Source organism: Micropterus salmoides, unplaced genomic scaffold (genome assembly GCF_014851395.1).
Source record: "Micropterus salmoides isolate LMB-PRFRI ecotype aquatic unplaced genomic scaffold, ASM1485139v1 Ms_hic_scaffold_7, whole genome shotgun sequence".
Taxonomy (NCBI): domain Eukaryota; kingdom Metazoa; phylum Chordata; class Actinopteri; order Centrarchiformes; family Centrarchidae; genus Micropterus; species Micropterus salmoides.
This window is the reverse complement of record NW_024044459.1, coordinates 36,907,902-36,922,130: the sequence shown is the minus strand read 5'-3', so window position 1 is coordinate 36,922,130 and position 14,229 is coordinate 36,907,902. Positions and strand designations below refer to the sequence as shown.

At 42.2% G+C, this 14,229-nt stretch overlaps 2 protein-coding genes across 2 annotated transcripts in view; one reads left to right on the top strand and one right to left on the bottom strand.

Annotated features, from left to right (window-relative positions):
• Positions 1 to 14,229, top strand: part of LOC119891504 (scavenger receptor cysteine-rich type 1 protein M160-like) — a 1,270,577-nt gene that overhangs the window by 1,098,776 nt on the left and 157,572 nt on the right. The gene's annotated exons all lie outside the window — the stretch shown is intronic.
• adam9 (ADAM metallopeptidase domain 9) overlaps positions 1 to 14,229 on the bottom strand; it is a gene marked incomplete in the record, with an annotated part of 55,064 nt that overhangs the window by 18,211 nt on the left and 22,624 nt on the right. Inside the window, 13 exon segments of the mRNA XM_038703264.1 lie at positions 1,011 to 1,101; positions 1,199 to 1,303; positions 1,387 to 1,479; positions 1,794 to 1,965; positions 4,207 to 4,340; positions 4,711 to 4,792; positions 4,870 to 5,039; positions 5,146 to 5,217; positions 5,948 to 6,013; positions 6,102 to 6,294; positions 7,617 to 7,693; positions 11,744 to 11,822; positions 14,013 to 14,071. Coding sequence (XP_038559192.1) covers positions 1,011 to 1,101; positions 1,199 to 1,303; positions 1,387 to 1,479; positions 1,794 to 1,965; positions 4,207 to 4,340; positions 4,711 to 4,792; positions 4,870 to 5,039; positions 5,146 to 5,217; positions 5,948 to 6,013; positions 6,102 to 6,294; positions 7,617 to 7,693; positions 11,744 to 11,822; positions 14,013 to 14,071 — 1,393 coding nt within the window.

Sequence of the window (14,229 nt, the reverse complement as noted above, 5' to 3'; positions counted from 1 at the left end):
CAAGTACATTCACATTTGTTTTCAACTATTTATTAAAATTAGCTTTTTCCTCAGTGTTTCCCACAGGATGTGGCGAGACTATGGTGGGGGGGCCCGGTAAAGTTACTTTTAATAGACACATGTAATATGTTTTATACTTTCTGTGAATATAATCCAGTTAATCTTATTTCCATCCTGTACAGACGCCTTATTTTGAAAACCGGATGCTGTCACGTGTTTCCTCCTCGTGCTAAATTCATCCAGTCCGACCCGGTTTGATAAATAATGTTGTAACATGAAGACTTCACAGCCTCTCTTCATACTAAAGAGACAAACTGACAGGATAAAGTCTCTAACCTGCCCGTCAGCTCGCTCTGGGCCGCTTCACTTACCGTAAAGGCTTGAATACGTGCGCACTCCAAATGTAGGTTATCTAGGTTACTTCATATATAAGCGTATACTTTAGGTATACTCTAGACTTTTTCTGTATGGTAAGCTGTTTCAACATTTAATAATTTAAACTTACTAGTCGCTATTAAAAGCTACCAGTACTTGTTTATTAGTCTAGATTATTAGACTATTTCCCCGTTATACTAGTAACAATTCATTAGATACTAGTAAGTATTGTTTACGGGGCCCTGCAGTTCAGATATCACCTATCAGTTACTGGTAATTAATAGAATAGCTTCTAATAAACATCTCTATTCTACTGGTCACTATTATTTAGCCACTAGTGCTTATTTTTTATTTATTAGTAACTAATCCATTCTTACTGGTAACCCCCCCAAAAATATGCAGTTAATAATAATAATTCTTATGTAAATACATATATTACTAATATCTTTTGTAATAGTAACTAATGATTAGTTACTAAAGACAAGTGCTAGCAGATCTGTGGTGAAGGGGTTGGAACCAGGACCGAGACTCCGTAAGATTCAGATTAGGTATATATTAGGTTTTTATCACAGTCAGAGTGAAACCCCCTGAGACACAGAGTCCCGTCAGGCTCGGTGAACATCTTCAGTACGTACTGGGTCCGAATATGGCCTGACACTGCCCGTCGTAGTGCTGGCACTTCCCGTTATAACAGTAGGCCCGCTGGTTCCTGCAGGGCTGCCCGTTCTGAGACACACAAACAAGAGTTTAGTGATAACAGAATAAAGTTCAGCAGAGCAAACGTACGGGGGCAGCGCCCTCTACCTGCAGACCGACGGCTCACCTGGACGAAGACGTCGCTCTGACAGAGCGGCGAGGAGCCGTTACAGTACTCAGGCAGATCGCACTCGTCTGTACTGGACCGACACACCGTCCCACCTGGTTGGTACTAAACACACACACAGAGGAGTTAGCTCGTGGTCAGGCGGAGAACACGAGATCAGTAACTAAAATATTAAAATCCGTGTTTACCTGACATTTGGAGCAGCACTCTCCGTACGCACACTGAGCTCCAGACTTCAGTTTACAGGTCTGATACTCACAGCAGGGGTCCTCCTCACACTCCTGTAACACACACGTTATGCGGCCGTCCTGTTAATAATGTGCTGTGTGATATGCAGCTCAAACAGTTTCAGTGTGATGTGAGTAAAGTTGAGACTGGTTTCTACTGGACTTTAACAGCTCCTGTGTTTCAGCAGCTCTTTCTGCTCATGTTCAAAACTTTCTGCTCGTTCAGAATCTCTCCCACAGATCTGTGTGACGTGTTAAGCGTTATATTACGAATAACGTCGTCATTTAATGAGAATTCATAATTAAGTCTACCTGCCCTAAACTCTGCTGTGTGCATTACGTTATTGCTCCTCTGTTTAGTTTCAGACCTTCTGTGATCCGCAGTCGCACTCCTCTCCCACGTCCACCAGCCGGTTCCCACAGTAGGGGGCGCTGTAGGCCTCGTCAGGCCGCGGGACGTTCAGGAGACACGTTCCCCCCGTCAGCAGGATCATCTTCTCAAAGTCATCGGCACTGCAGCTGCTGAAGTTTCTGGATCCTCTGCAGGGAGGAGGGGGGGGGTTATATAATATATATATATATATATTATATATATATATATATATATATTATAATATATATATATATATATATATATATATATATATATATATATATATATATATATATATATATATATATATTTTAATATATATATACAGTATACACACACAGTACTCTGTAGAGTGTGTATAAATATTCTGTAGAGTGTGTATAAATACAGTATATACACACAGTACTCTGTAGAGTGTGTATAAATACTCTGTAGTGTGTATAAATACAGTATATACACACAGTACTCTGTAGAGTGTGTATAAATATAGTATATACACACAGTACTCTGTAGAGTGTGTATAAATACTCTGTAGTGTGTATAAATACAGTATATACACACAGTACTCTGTAGAGTGTGTATAAATACTCTGTAGTGTGTATAAATACAGTATATACACACAGTACTCTGTAGAGTGTGTATAAATACTCTGTAGAGTGTATAAATACAGTATATACACACAGTACTCTGTAGAGTGTGTATAAATACTCTGTAGAATGTGTATAAATATAGTATATACACACAGTACTCTGTAGAGTGTGTATAAATACTCTGTAGAGTGTATAAATACAGTATATACACACAGTACTCTGTAGAGTGTGTATAAATACTCTGTAGAGTGTGTATAAATACTCTGTAGAGTGTGTATAAATACAGTATATACACACAGTACTCTGTAGAGTGTGTATAAATACTCTGTAGAGTGTGTATAAATACAGTATATACACACAGTACTCTGTAGAGTGTGTATAAATACTCTGTAGAGTGTGTATAAATACAGTATATACACACAGTACTCTGTAGAGTGTGTATAAATACTCTGTAGAGTGTGTATAAATACTCTGTAGAGTGTGTATAAATACAGTATATACACACAGTACTCTGTAGAGTGTGTATAAATACAGTATATACACACAGTACTCTGTAGAGTGTGTATAAATACAGTATATACACACAGTACTCTGTAGAGTGTGTATAAATACTCTGTAGAGTGTGTATAAATACAGTATATACACACAGTACTCTGTAGAGTGTGTATAAATACTCTGTAGAGTGTGTATAAATACAGTATATACACACAGTACTCTGTAGAGTGTGTATAAATACAGTATATACACACAGTACTCTGTAGAGTGTGTATAAGTACTCTGTAGAGTGTGTATAAATACTCTGTAGAGTGTGTATAAATACAGTATATACACACAGTACTCTGTAGAGTGTGTATAAATACTCTGTAGAGTGTGTATAAATACAGTATATACACACAGTACTCTGTAGAGTGTGTATAAATACTCTGTAGAGTGTGTATAAATACAGTATATACACACAGTACTCTGTAGAGTGTGTATAAATACAGTATATACACACAGTACTCTGTAGAGTGTGTATAAATACTCTGTAGAGTGTGTATAAATACTCTGTAGAGTGTGTATAAATACAGTATATACACACAGTACTCTGTAGAGTGTGTATAAATACTCTGTAGAGTGTGTATAAATACTCTGTAGAGTGTGTATAAATACAGTATATACACACAGTACTCTGTAGAGTGTGTATAAATACTCTGTAGAGTGTGTATAAATACTCTGTAGAGTGTGTATAAATACAGTATATACACACAGTACTCTGTAGAGTGTGTATAAATACTCTGTAGAGTGTGTATAAATACTCTGTAGAGTGTGTATAAATACAGTATATACACACAGTACTCTGTAGAGTGTGTATAAATACTCTGTAGAGTGTGTATAAATACAGTATATACACACAGTACTCTGTAGAGTGTGTATAAATACTCTGTAGAGTGTGTATAAATACTCTGTAGAGTGTGTATAAGTACTCTGTAGAGTGTGTATAAGTACTCCGTAGAGTGTGTATAAATACTCTGTAGAGTGTGTATAAATACAGTATATACACACAGTACTCTGTAGAGTGTGTATAAATACAGTATATACACACAGTACTCTGTAGAGTGTGTATAAATACTCTGTAGAGTGTGTATAAATACAGTATATACACACAGTACTCTGTAGAGTGTGTATAAATACTCTGTAGAGTGTGTATAAGTACTCCGTAGAGTGTGTATAAGTACTCTGTAGAGTGTGTATAAGTACTCTGTAGAGTGTGTATAAGTACTCTGTAGAGTGTGTATAAGTACTCTGTAGAGTGTGTATCGTGTGTTCTGGTCTTACGTGGCCCCTGAGTTCATGATGCAGGCGGGGGTGGGGCAGGTGCAGGAGCGCCCGTCGTCGTGGTTCATCCCGAGGTTGTGACCGAGCTCATGAGCCACGATGGAGGCGAACGAGGGAAGGTTGTTGTTGTTGAACTGCGGAGAGATTCAGACGGAGGACAGCGAAGGTCACTCGGACGTGACGGCGCTCAGTGACGTCACAGACAGACGCGCTTTACTGGCTGTTCACTGTGACTTTCTAACAGGCACACGTTTAGTTTGAAGTCAGGGCAGCTCTCGCTCTCATGAAAGACGCTATCCTGTTGCATCCTGGGAAATGTAGGATCCAGGGTCAACTGTCTGATTCACAGAGTTACGTGGAGACGAAGAAGCGATAAGAGGAGAGACTTTGTGAAAAAGGAACCTGGAGTTTAAATTTACAGACTTTTCTACGTGATTTGAATGCAGCTTTAAGTTTGTGAAGAGACAGACAGGTGAGGCGGCCAATAAGAAGAGAGCAGCGTACCGCGTTGATCCCGCCCCCGTGGCTCCTGGAGCAGACCGTGGAGACGAAGGCCATCCCAGCTGTTGCCCCAAAACTCTTCTTCCTGCAAGGCCACCACCATCATCATCATCATCATCATCATTATTGACAACATGTGTGTGTGCGTGTGCGTGCACTAACAGGATGAGCTGCGCCGAGTCGTGGCGGCGGCGGGACACCAGCTCTTTCTCTCTCCACTGGGTGAAGCGACTCAGCACCTCTCCGGCTCCTCCTTCGGTGCTGATCAGGTTCTGCTGAGACCAGATCTCCAGCCCCACCAGGACCACCCGAACATTCAGCTGTATGTAGATCTGAACACACACACAAAACGAGTCCAGAAACGCCGTCGTCTCGCCTCAGGAAACATTTTGTGATTGGACACGACTGTCCTGCGCCCGAGTGTGTGTTTTTACTCACGCTGTCGACCAAGTTGGCGAGATGAACCATCTCCTCCCTCACCGCCGTCTCGTTCCTGTTCATGTAGTTGTACTGAAGAGAGAAAGAAAAGCTTCAGACGTTTAAAACAACGCGTTGGTGAAATTGTGCGTCACATCTGTGTGTGACGTGTTTAAGCTTTATATTTATATCAGTTCGTGTTTGTTGAGCACAAAGTCGCCAAAACAAACTGCTGCTCGTCTCAGGATCAAGCTGTTAGCAGAGCTGCTATAAAACAGAAGATAATCCTCTGCGGCTGCGTGCCGTTAGTTCAGACGCCACCGTTAACCACAAATAATCTCATTATTATCATAATATTTCCTAATTTCTTGGTTTGGTTGCTAAATTCCCAGAAGACCTGAACTCTGTGGAAGCGGCGTTCAGGTTTTATGCTCCATATATCTGGAACAAACTCCCAGAAACCTTGAAATCAAGGCTGCTTTTATTTAAATCAGATATTCTTTCATGTTCAGCATGTTCCTGTATTCTGATCATTTTTTCTGCACCAAGTTATTTTATATCAATTTATTTATGTAAAGAGAAACACAAACTTCAGGTGGCAGGTGGAGATTCAAACTCTACAACCTAACTCTGTTTAACAATTTTGGATTTCCTGACGCACTTTAAAAACATTTATTACACGTTTATTTACCTTGATCGTTTTATTTGTTTTGCCTTGACGGTTGAACCAAACCAGCCGACTACCAACAAACACACCTGTTCCTTTAGCAGCGCTCACGCAGCTGTTTGACTACGTGTATGTGTGTGTGTGTGTGTGTGTTACCCTCTCGTGGTCGACCACCAGCAGCAGCTCCACGTAGTGAGTCTGATGGAGAATCGCTCGCTTCATCTGCAACGCACAGAAACGGCATCAAGCTAATTCACTGAACCAACGGGGGAATATTAAATCCTGAGAGCGCGTGCGTCTGTGAACGCACCCTGCTGTGCCGTCTGTGGGGGATTTCCTCCGGTTCGCGCTGAGCGCGCTCCGTGGCGTTGTTGTGGTCGTGCGGCGTTCCACATCCCCGCGGCTGCGACGTCACATCCTGCAGGCGGTAAACCAGGTGCCGGTCGGGGGCGGAGTCTAGCGGCTCGATGCCGTAACTGTCGTCGGTGAGATGCAACACTCCTCTGAAGAGAGAGAGAGAGAGAGACGCGAGGTCATTACACCGTTACATCACATCCTCATCAACCGCCACAGGTCACATGGCGCCACCCTACTTTCTTGGAACCGGTTCTCGATACCAAAACCCAGTCCTGATTGAAGAGTCTAGTTCTAGCTGGGAGTTTAGTGAGTTTAGGAGGCCTCGGTTACACGACGACGCAACAGGCCCTACAGCCTTCAGAGCCAATCAGGGACTTCCCTTTAGGAACACCTGATGAGACACCTTCAGCGGCACAGAGACGGAAACTGTGCGCCTGTTGAACAACGATACGGAAAGACAAAGTATTAATTAGGCCTGTGTGTGAACTGAGAAATCACTCAGGCTGAAACAGCAGGTGGACTTCACACCCTCACACAGCCATCTGTGAGTGAAAATAGGAAACTAACTGTGTCCTTGAGAGAGGAGATACTGTGTACAGTGTGTATTTAGTGTGTATTTAGTGTGTACAGAGTGTATTTAGTGTGTATTTGTTGTGTACAGAGTGTATTTAGTGTGTATTTGGTGTGTACAGAGTGTATTTAGTGTGTATTTAGTGTGTACAGAGTGTATTTAGTGTGTACAGAGTGTATTTAGTGTGTATTTAGTGTGTACAGAGTGTATTTAGTGTGTACAGAGTGTATTTAGTGTGTATTTAGTGTGTACAGAGTGTATTTAGTGTGTATTTAGTGTGTACAGAGTGTATTTAGTGTGTACAGAGTGTATTTAGTGTGTATTTAGTGTGTATTTAGTGTGTACAGAGTGTATTTAGTGTGTATTTAGTGTGTACAGTGTGTATTTAGTGTGTACACAGTGTATTTAGTGTGTATTTAGTGTGTATTTAGTGTGTATTTAGAGCGTCGGAGGAACGTGATGTTTAACGAGCTTTATTACCTGCTGTAATCAGCTGCTCTGTTTGTTTTGGAGAGCAGGAGGCCGACTTCAGCTCTGACTGATGAAAACTTAAACAACTCTGGACTCAGTATTTAGCTAAACTCCATCAGCTGTTCGCTGTAAACCCACCGCCGCACGGCGGCTGCTGTTTCCCAGCAACACATTTAATGCCGACGTTCTCAGGTGACGTCGGCGAGACTCGTGCGGCTCTCTGAATGTTGGTTGTGACTTACTGGTTTGCAAACATGGTGGAAAAGAGAGGAGCAGTACTACCCCCCCCCCCGAGCGACCCCAGAACTAAATTTAGACCCCGGTCCCTCCAAAGGTTCCTGGTTCCGGGGTCGAAACGCAGCTTAAGTCCAGCTCTGGTCTGCAGTGATGGAAACACGTGTGTGTGTGTGTGTGTGTGTGTGTTACCTGAGGCCGTTGCAGATGCTCAAAGCCACAGATGAACCCTGCATGTCCTGAACGAAGCCCTGGTAGTGACAGTGGTTCTGCAACACAACACAACGCACACTTAAGATGATGCAGGCTGCGGGGTCTCCCAGACGCCAGCAGGGGGCGGCGTGTTCTGCAGTATTTACAGTCATCAGTAAGTAACACCGACAGAAACACAGACACGTCGGCAGGGAGGGCCAGAAGAAACAATGTGGACACCATGTGGAGACCGTTACACATCTGGTAATGTCAAAAAATACGTGATACTACATAGAGAAGTACCAGTGACACAGGTGCTTAGTTCTAATGTGTGTTTAATCTACATTCACGCGTCGGATCGACCAGCAAGCTGCAGGAAATTCCTTCATATTGTTATATTTATTTTATTACGTCTATTTTTACACGCATCACCAAAAGCAAATTCCCTGTATGTGTCAAAACTATTTGGCAACAAAGCTGTTTCTGATTCTGAGAGAGAACGTGACAGGAACGACATTTTAAAAAGGTGAAAGCACAACGGCAGAAATAAGTAAAGATTTCTCTAGTTTGTTTGTAAATCTAAGTGAAAAACCTTAAATAACGCAACATTATTTCTGCGGCCTGTTAATTCCCCCTCAGAAGCTTTATTAGTACTGTCTTATATATATTATGTATGATATTAATGCAGGCAGCTGCTCATTGGTTGATCCTACGGTGACAAAACCCCTTCATTTAATTGTTAATTTCAGATCTGAAAATGTCGTAAACGTTGGTTTTAACTTTGGTACCGTTTAAGTTTTTTCACTGGTCCTGAACTACTTAGATTTACAGAAGAACTACAAACATGGCGGCTGTTCTGAACCATCTCGGTGCTGTGTTACACGTCACCGTCTCTCCGTCAACAAAGTCCGTTAAAAAGTAAATTAACCTCTACGGAGCCATTCTGAGGTGGAAGGAAGACGAGGAACCATTAGACGAATAATTTCCCAGAAGTCCTCCCTCCCAGAAGCCGGAGCTCCGAGGCTGTAAAGTTTAGATTTCACTCGGACACGACCGACTCACGCCGGCGCCGTCAGACCCCCGTCCATCCTCAGAGCCTTAATGCTGGACGGTTTGTGTAGGTCAGACCTTCACTCTCCCCTCAGGATGAACTGTAATAACTTTTCCTCTGGCGCCGCCATCAGGTCAACATGGTAACGCGTCCAACACTTTGCCTCAGCTGTCCGTCATCAGAGGTCGCACGCCTCTGGAGCAGCGAGGGGCTAAGCGTCTCGCTCAGGGACACATTGGTGTCACAGCGGGGGATTGAACCCGAAGGCATGTGTCTTATCCACTGCTCCATCACCACCTCTACTAGTTTTAATTAGTTTTTTAAGCGGTTTGCTAGTTTATTTTTAGTTTGATAATTAGTTTAGTTTTTCCCAGTTTATAATATTGTATTATAATCCCGACTTTCGCCGCCATGATGCCGATGGCGAGGGCCGTGGTCCTAACAACTGGCACTGCTAAGAAACTGGAAGATGGATTTCATATCCAGCCAAAAGTTGCAGGTTGATGTCGGCTCTGTGAAATAAAGTGACAAAGAGGAAAACTAAAGACTTTTACTCTGTAATGTTAGTTTGTTTTAGTTTAGCACACACGACACAGTTTCAGTTAGTTATGGTTTTATTCTAAAGCCTCGCTTTATTTCAGTTAATGACAACATTTAGTCGCACCCAGTTTAAGTTATTTCATTAGTTTTCCATATGATAATGAGCTTCTAAATTCTTCAAAGTGAAGATTTGCTGCTTTTCTTTCGTCATTTCTGGCAGTAAATAAGGAGTCTTTGGGTTGTTTGGTTAAAAGAAGCGATTTGAAGACGTCACTTTGGGCTCTGGGAAACTGTGAGGAGACAAAAAATCTGCAGTTTAATCCACAATGAAATGAACTGTTAGTTGCTGCCAACACACTAAACATCAGCAGTCAGAATGCTAACGTTAGCCTTTAGCTCAGAGACTCTCAGCCTTTATCTGATCGAGCTTTGACGCGTTTAAGTGCCAGTAAAGTCACGTGGGATTGGATCCCAGGGGTCCAGAGGCTGTCGATCATCAACGTCTCATCAAATATCCGATATCAAACAGAGGGTGGAGGGGAGAGGAAACCCCGGGGTAAAGAGCGCGGCAGGTCAGCAGACAGGAAATATCAAGCCAGAGGGAACTCCCATCATGCCTCTCTTGCTGGGAAAAATCTTGTTTCAATAAACCAAACGGCTCCGCTGACAGACAGAGCAGCTCGCGGCGGGAGGCGGTTCAGGTTCAGAGGCATTTTGGTTTCTTAACACGAAGAACAACGTGAGGACGAGGCTGAAATCATCAGTCTGTCATTAATTCTTCTTCTTCTTCTGTGGTCTGTTATTTCTGCTTTCATGTGACTCGACCTTCTCTCCCAACATCCTGTAGTTTATTATCTAAAGCTCTGAGTGGTCCATCACTTCCTGGCTGCTCAGATCTGCTCTATGATTGGCTCCCTGGAGAAAAAGCCGGGGGTCAGGGACAAAACGTTTTGCGCAGGTTTCTATGATTTCCAGCGATGTGTTTTCTTGAAACGTTGTGAAACGGGCTTCGAGGTATTTTATCATCTACATTGCTATTTATTAATTATTAGATCATAACAGTCGACATGGTCATTTAAAGTTTAATCACAGTTTGAGTGGCACTGCCTTAATGAAAGACGGTTATGATGTCATGTTGAATCTCTCTGCACGTACCGCCTTGTCACTATTATTTGCTGAGTCACTATGATAAGCAGTTTGCAGGGCCGGAGATGTAAAGTTACACAGAGACGGATAAAGAGTGAGAATTCACTGAGTGAGAATTCACTGAGTTTCTGAAAGGTCAGGGCAGATAAAGGACCAGGTGCCGCCGTAAACAAGCGTTAGCCACGTGCGGTGGCGCCTGGGACTGAGGAGAAAAATATGTCAACCTGCGTAAACGGATGATCGTTTGTGCCAAGACGTTTGCTGAGTCACGGTGACAACAGCTTGAAGGGACTGCCCGGAATAACAGAAATGGTTGATTCACAGTGATTATTTGACCAGAAAAACATGTTGAGCTTTTTCCAATGAGTTTAATGTTGTTATGGCCATTTAATGGTTAAAAACAGTCAACAAAGAAAACCACAGGCTGTATATAAGAAGTGGACGTAGTCATGGTGACGTCACCCGTTGGTTTGTGGACTGCCGTTTCGAAGCTGCGAGTTTGGCCAATAGGGCGCCGCCATGTTGATTATTTGCAACCAGCGGCACCGGATGTGACCATATTTGGACAAGAGGGTGGAGCTAACAGCCGTGTGCGGAGCTAGCTAGCTTGGTTAGCTAGGTGCGTCTGTAATTCACGCTAACTGTGATATTAGCTGGGATGCTAATTTTTGCTAGCGACAAACAGGCTTAAAGTTAAACGTTCTTACTGAAAAATGAGCAGCCGACTCCTGATGAGCTTTTTCAGCAGTGGTGGTTAAATGTACACAGAGCAGCGGATATGAGTCGCCTCCATCCTGATTGACAGGTCGCCATGGTAGCGACTTGTCAATCAGCTTGTAGCCCCGCCCTAAAGCCTCCCCTGCTTCCTGGTCTCTGTTCCTCTAAATGGGACCATAATTTACTAAATGAACATCATGCTGTGTTGAAGAAGACTTGAAACTAGCGACTGAGACCAGAAACTCATCAGGAAAGTGTTTACTGAGGGAATAAATCAGCTGACAAGTAGAAACATTTTCTCACAGACTTCTATTCAATCACACTTTTTTCTGCAGCCGCTGGAGTCGCCCCCTGCTGGCTGTTAGAGAGGACGCAGGTTTAAGGCTCTGCAGCTGACTCGGGCTTTTATCTTTTTACGGAATAAAAACTCCTTAGCGCCGCTAATCTTCGACTGTTTCCACAGAGGTTATTTGAGTATTAGTTACGGACTATTTGTGGCGAGTTTCTTAAAGTGATGGAGAGAAGTTTGGGGTTTTTAACTGGCCTAGCCCCAAACTTTTGTTCGTCAACAGGCAGGAAAGTAAAGCGCGCTTGCGTTCACAACTGGGCGTTCAAGGCACCACTGATTCAGTTTAAATAAACGTTTTGCTGTATTTGATCAACTGTGTGTTACCTGCACAGGTGGCCTGGATGTGATGAGTGACCCGTTGTCACTGTAGGAGAACACGGTGAAGTCTGCAGGAAGCAGCAGTCTGAAAACAACAACAACAAACACAGGAAGGTGTCAGGTTGTGTTTCTCCACATGAAAACCAAACACGACACGTTTACTGATCCTCCACTACTGCAGAGATGTGCTTCATTTGCTGCAGAATAACCAAAGAAGGTACAGATTAGAAGTTCAGTTTAGAAATAATGTAAAAGACATTTTTCAGGGCTCAATAATGAGTGAACAACTTCAAGTTATTCTGCTGCAGTGTAAGGAAAGTAAACACATTTCTCCACCTGGAGCAGCCTGTTCTCACACCGTCAGAAGGTGTATTTGGACTTTATGATATATATTATATACAATATTAATGAGGGAAGGCAGAGCAGCTGGTCATCGGTTGATCCTACAGTGAAATAACGAACAAAACTCTTCATTTAATTGTTCATTTTAGATCAGAAAATGTCTGTTTTGGTGCAGTAAACTTATATTGGGGCTGTTGTGGTGTATATAGTGATGTATCTTATTTCTGGCTCTTTCTTTCAACGTTTCTCTGCAGACTGTTATCGCGTCTCTTCCTGACGCCGAGGTTTATCAGTCTGTTCCCGACAGCTGACGGAGGCTGAACGACCATCAGAGAGCAGACGGAGGAATATCTCAGACTGGAACCTCTCTGCACCCTCAGAAACTAAACATCTCACATCTGTCTGCAATGAAAACAGATAAAATAATAATAATAATAATAAAGCAGCTGTTTGACGTCGGTGGAAGATTAATGACTGAAGATTATCGTCTGTGTTTCAGCTTTGCTTTCTGCTGTTTACGTCGATAACTGATCGATCTGATTGGCCGATCAGCAGCGTCCGTTATGATGTTGTCAGACTAGAAGATAATGTGTTCCTCCTGCACACTGAGACTGAAGTCAGACAACACGAACCTTCATCATGTTGCCTTTTATTATGTTGTACACTCGCTGTTTCTTTTCTTTTTAAACGTATTTAATCACACGTGTCTTCGTTCCTGTTTTATGCGCCGGACATTTTGATCCAGAACCAGAATCAATGAACTGGATCAGAAGATATAAAAACCCAAAAGAGTTTTTATGCACGTGTTGTTTTCTCAAACGATAAAATTCATCAATCACATTTTGAAGAATGAGACTCTCACAGTTTCCTTCTTTCTTTTGGCTTTGCTCTGATCTGACGCTGTTAATAAAGTGTTGACACTTGTGTTTCGGGTTGTTGAAATATGCTATAAAGTGTTTTCTACCATAATAATAAAAAAGAGATATCTCTGACCATGATGGATAAAGGGTTTTGATCAGTTACCACTGGCTGTTAAGCCTTTTCTCTCTTATGCCATGACTCTCTAACATGTCTTGATCTGTCAACAGTAACTGAGACCCATGCGAGCTGTTACTGGACTTGTGACGTCCTTCTGGATTCTCCTTCACACCTTTCCTCGACCTCACGACGTTTTCCATGAGGTCGAGGAAAGGTGGTTAGGAAAGGAGATTTGTTTTTCACTTTTGGTACGCAGCCCAGATCTTTCCTCCTGCTTTCAAACACAGCTGTCGGTTTATGAAACACTGACTCCAGGATCAGGTCCGCTTCGTTTCCAAACTGAACCTGGATCAGATTTCATTCTCCATATATCTGAAACAAACTGCAGGTCTGCTCCGAGCATCGGGTCTTTTATTAAATCTGATAAGGATTTATTCAGGTCTTGCACTGTAATTAACACTATTACACTACTGTTTAATATTTTAGCTTTTATTCTACTCATCTTCTGTTTGATTTTACTCTTTAAAATCCCTTTTAAATGTGTCTCTTCGTTAGGGCTGGACAATAAAATGATCGCGAAATCATTTCCGACAGTAACAAGATAATAAATATTCAATAAATGTTTGATTTTATTAATTTAAATCACGAACAAATTAGCACTTCATTTTTCTTGAAAAGAGATTTTACTTCATTTTTATTTTAAATGTTTTAAATGCCAAGTGTTTGTCAGGTTCTTGCTGTAAAGAAAAGTTTAAAATTACATTTAACCATCGGGTTTCTTCAACTTTCTCTCAGGAGTAAAAATCGGCCTTTGAACGAAAGATATCGCGGTAACATTTTGGGCTTTATCGCTCGCTCGCGTGTTTCTTATGTCGTGTTTCTTATGTCTCATGTTAAAGCTCTTTGAACTGTCTTGATGCCGACAGTGAAACAGCATCCTCACTTCACAGCTTACTCATTTCTCTCCAGGTGAACAACATGGTCGTTTCCATCCACACTGATGACGTAAGACACCTGGAGGGACACAGAGAGACAGGACTTGTTAGTCACATCTACAAACATGGTGATCAATCAATACATTGGACCCTAATAAGCTGTATTTTCAACATCTCCGCCTCTGATTGGCTGGTACTTTTTGTGTTTTATGTTATCACGATAAAAAAGTTTCACAT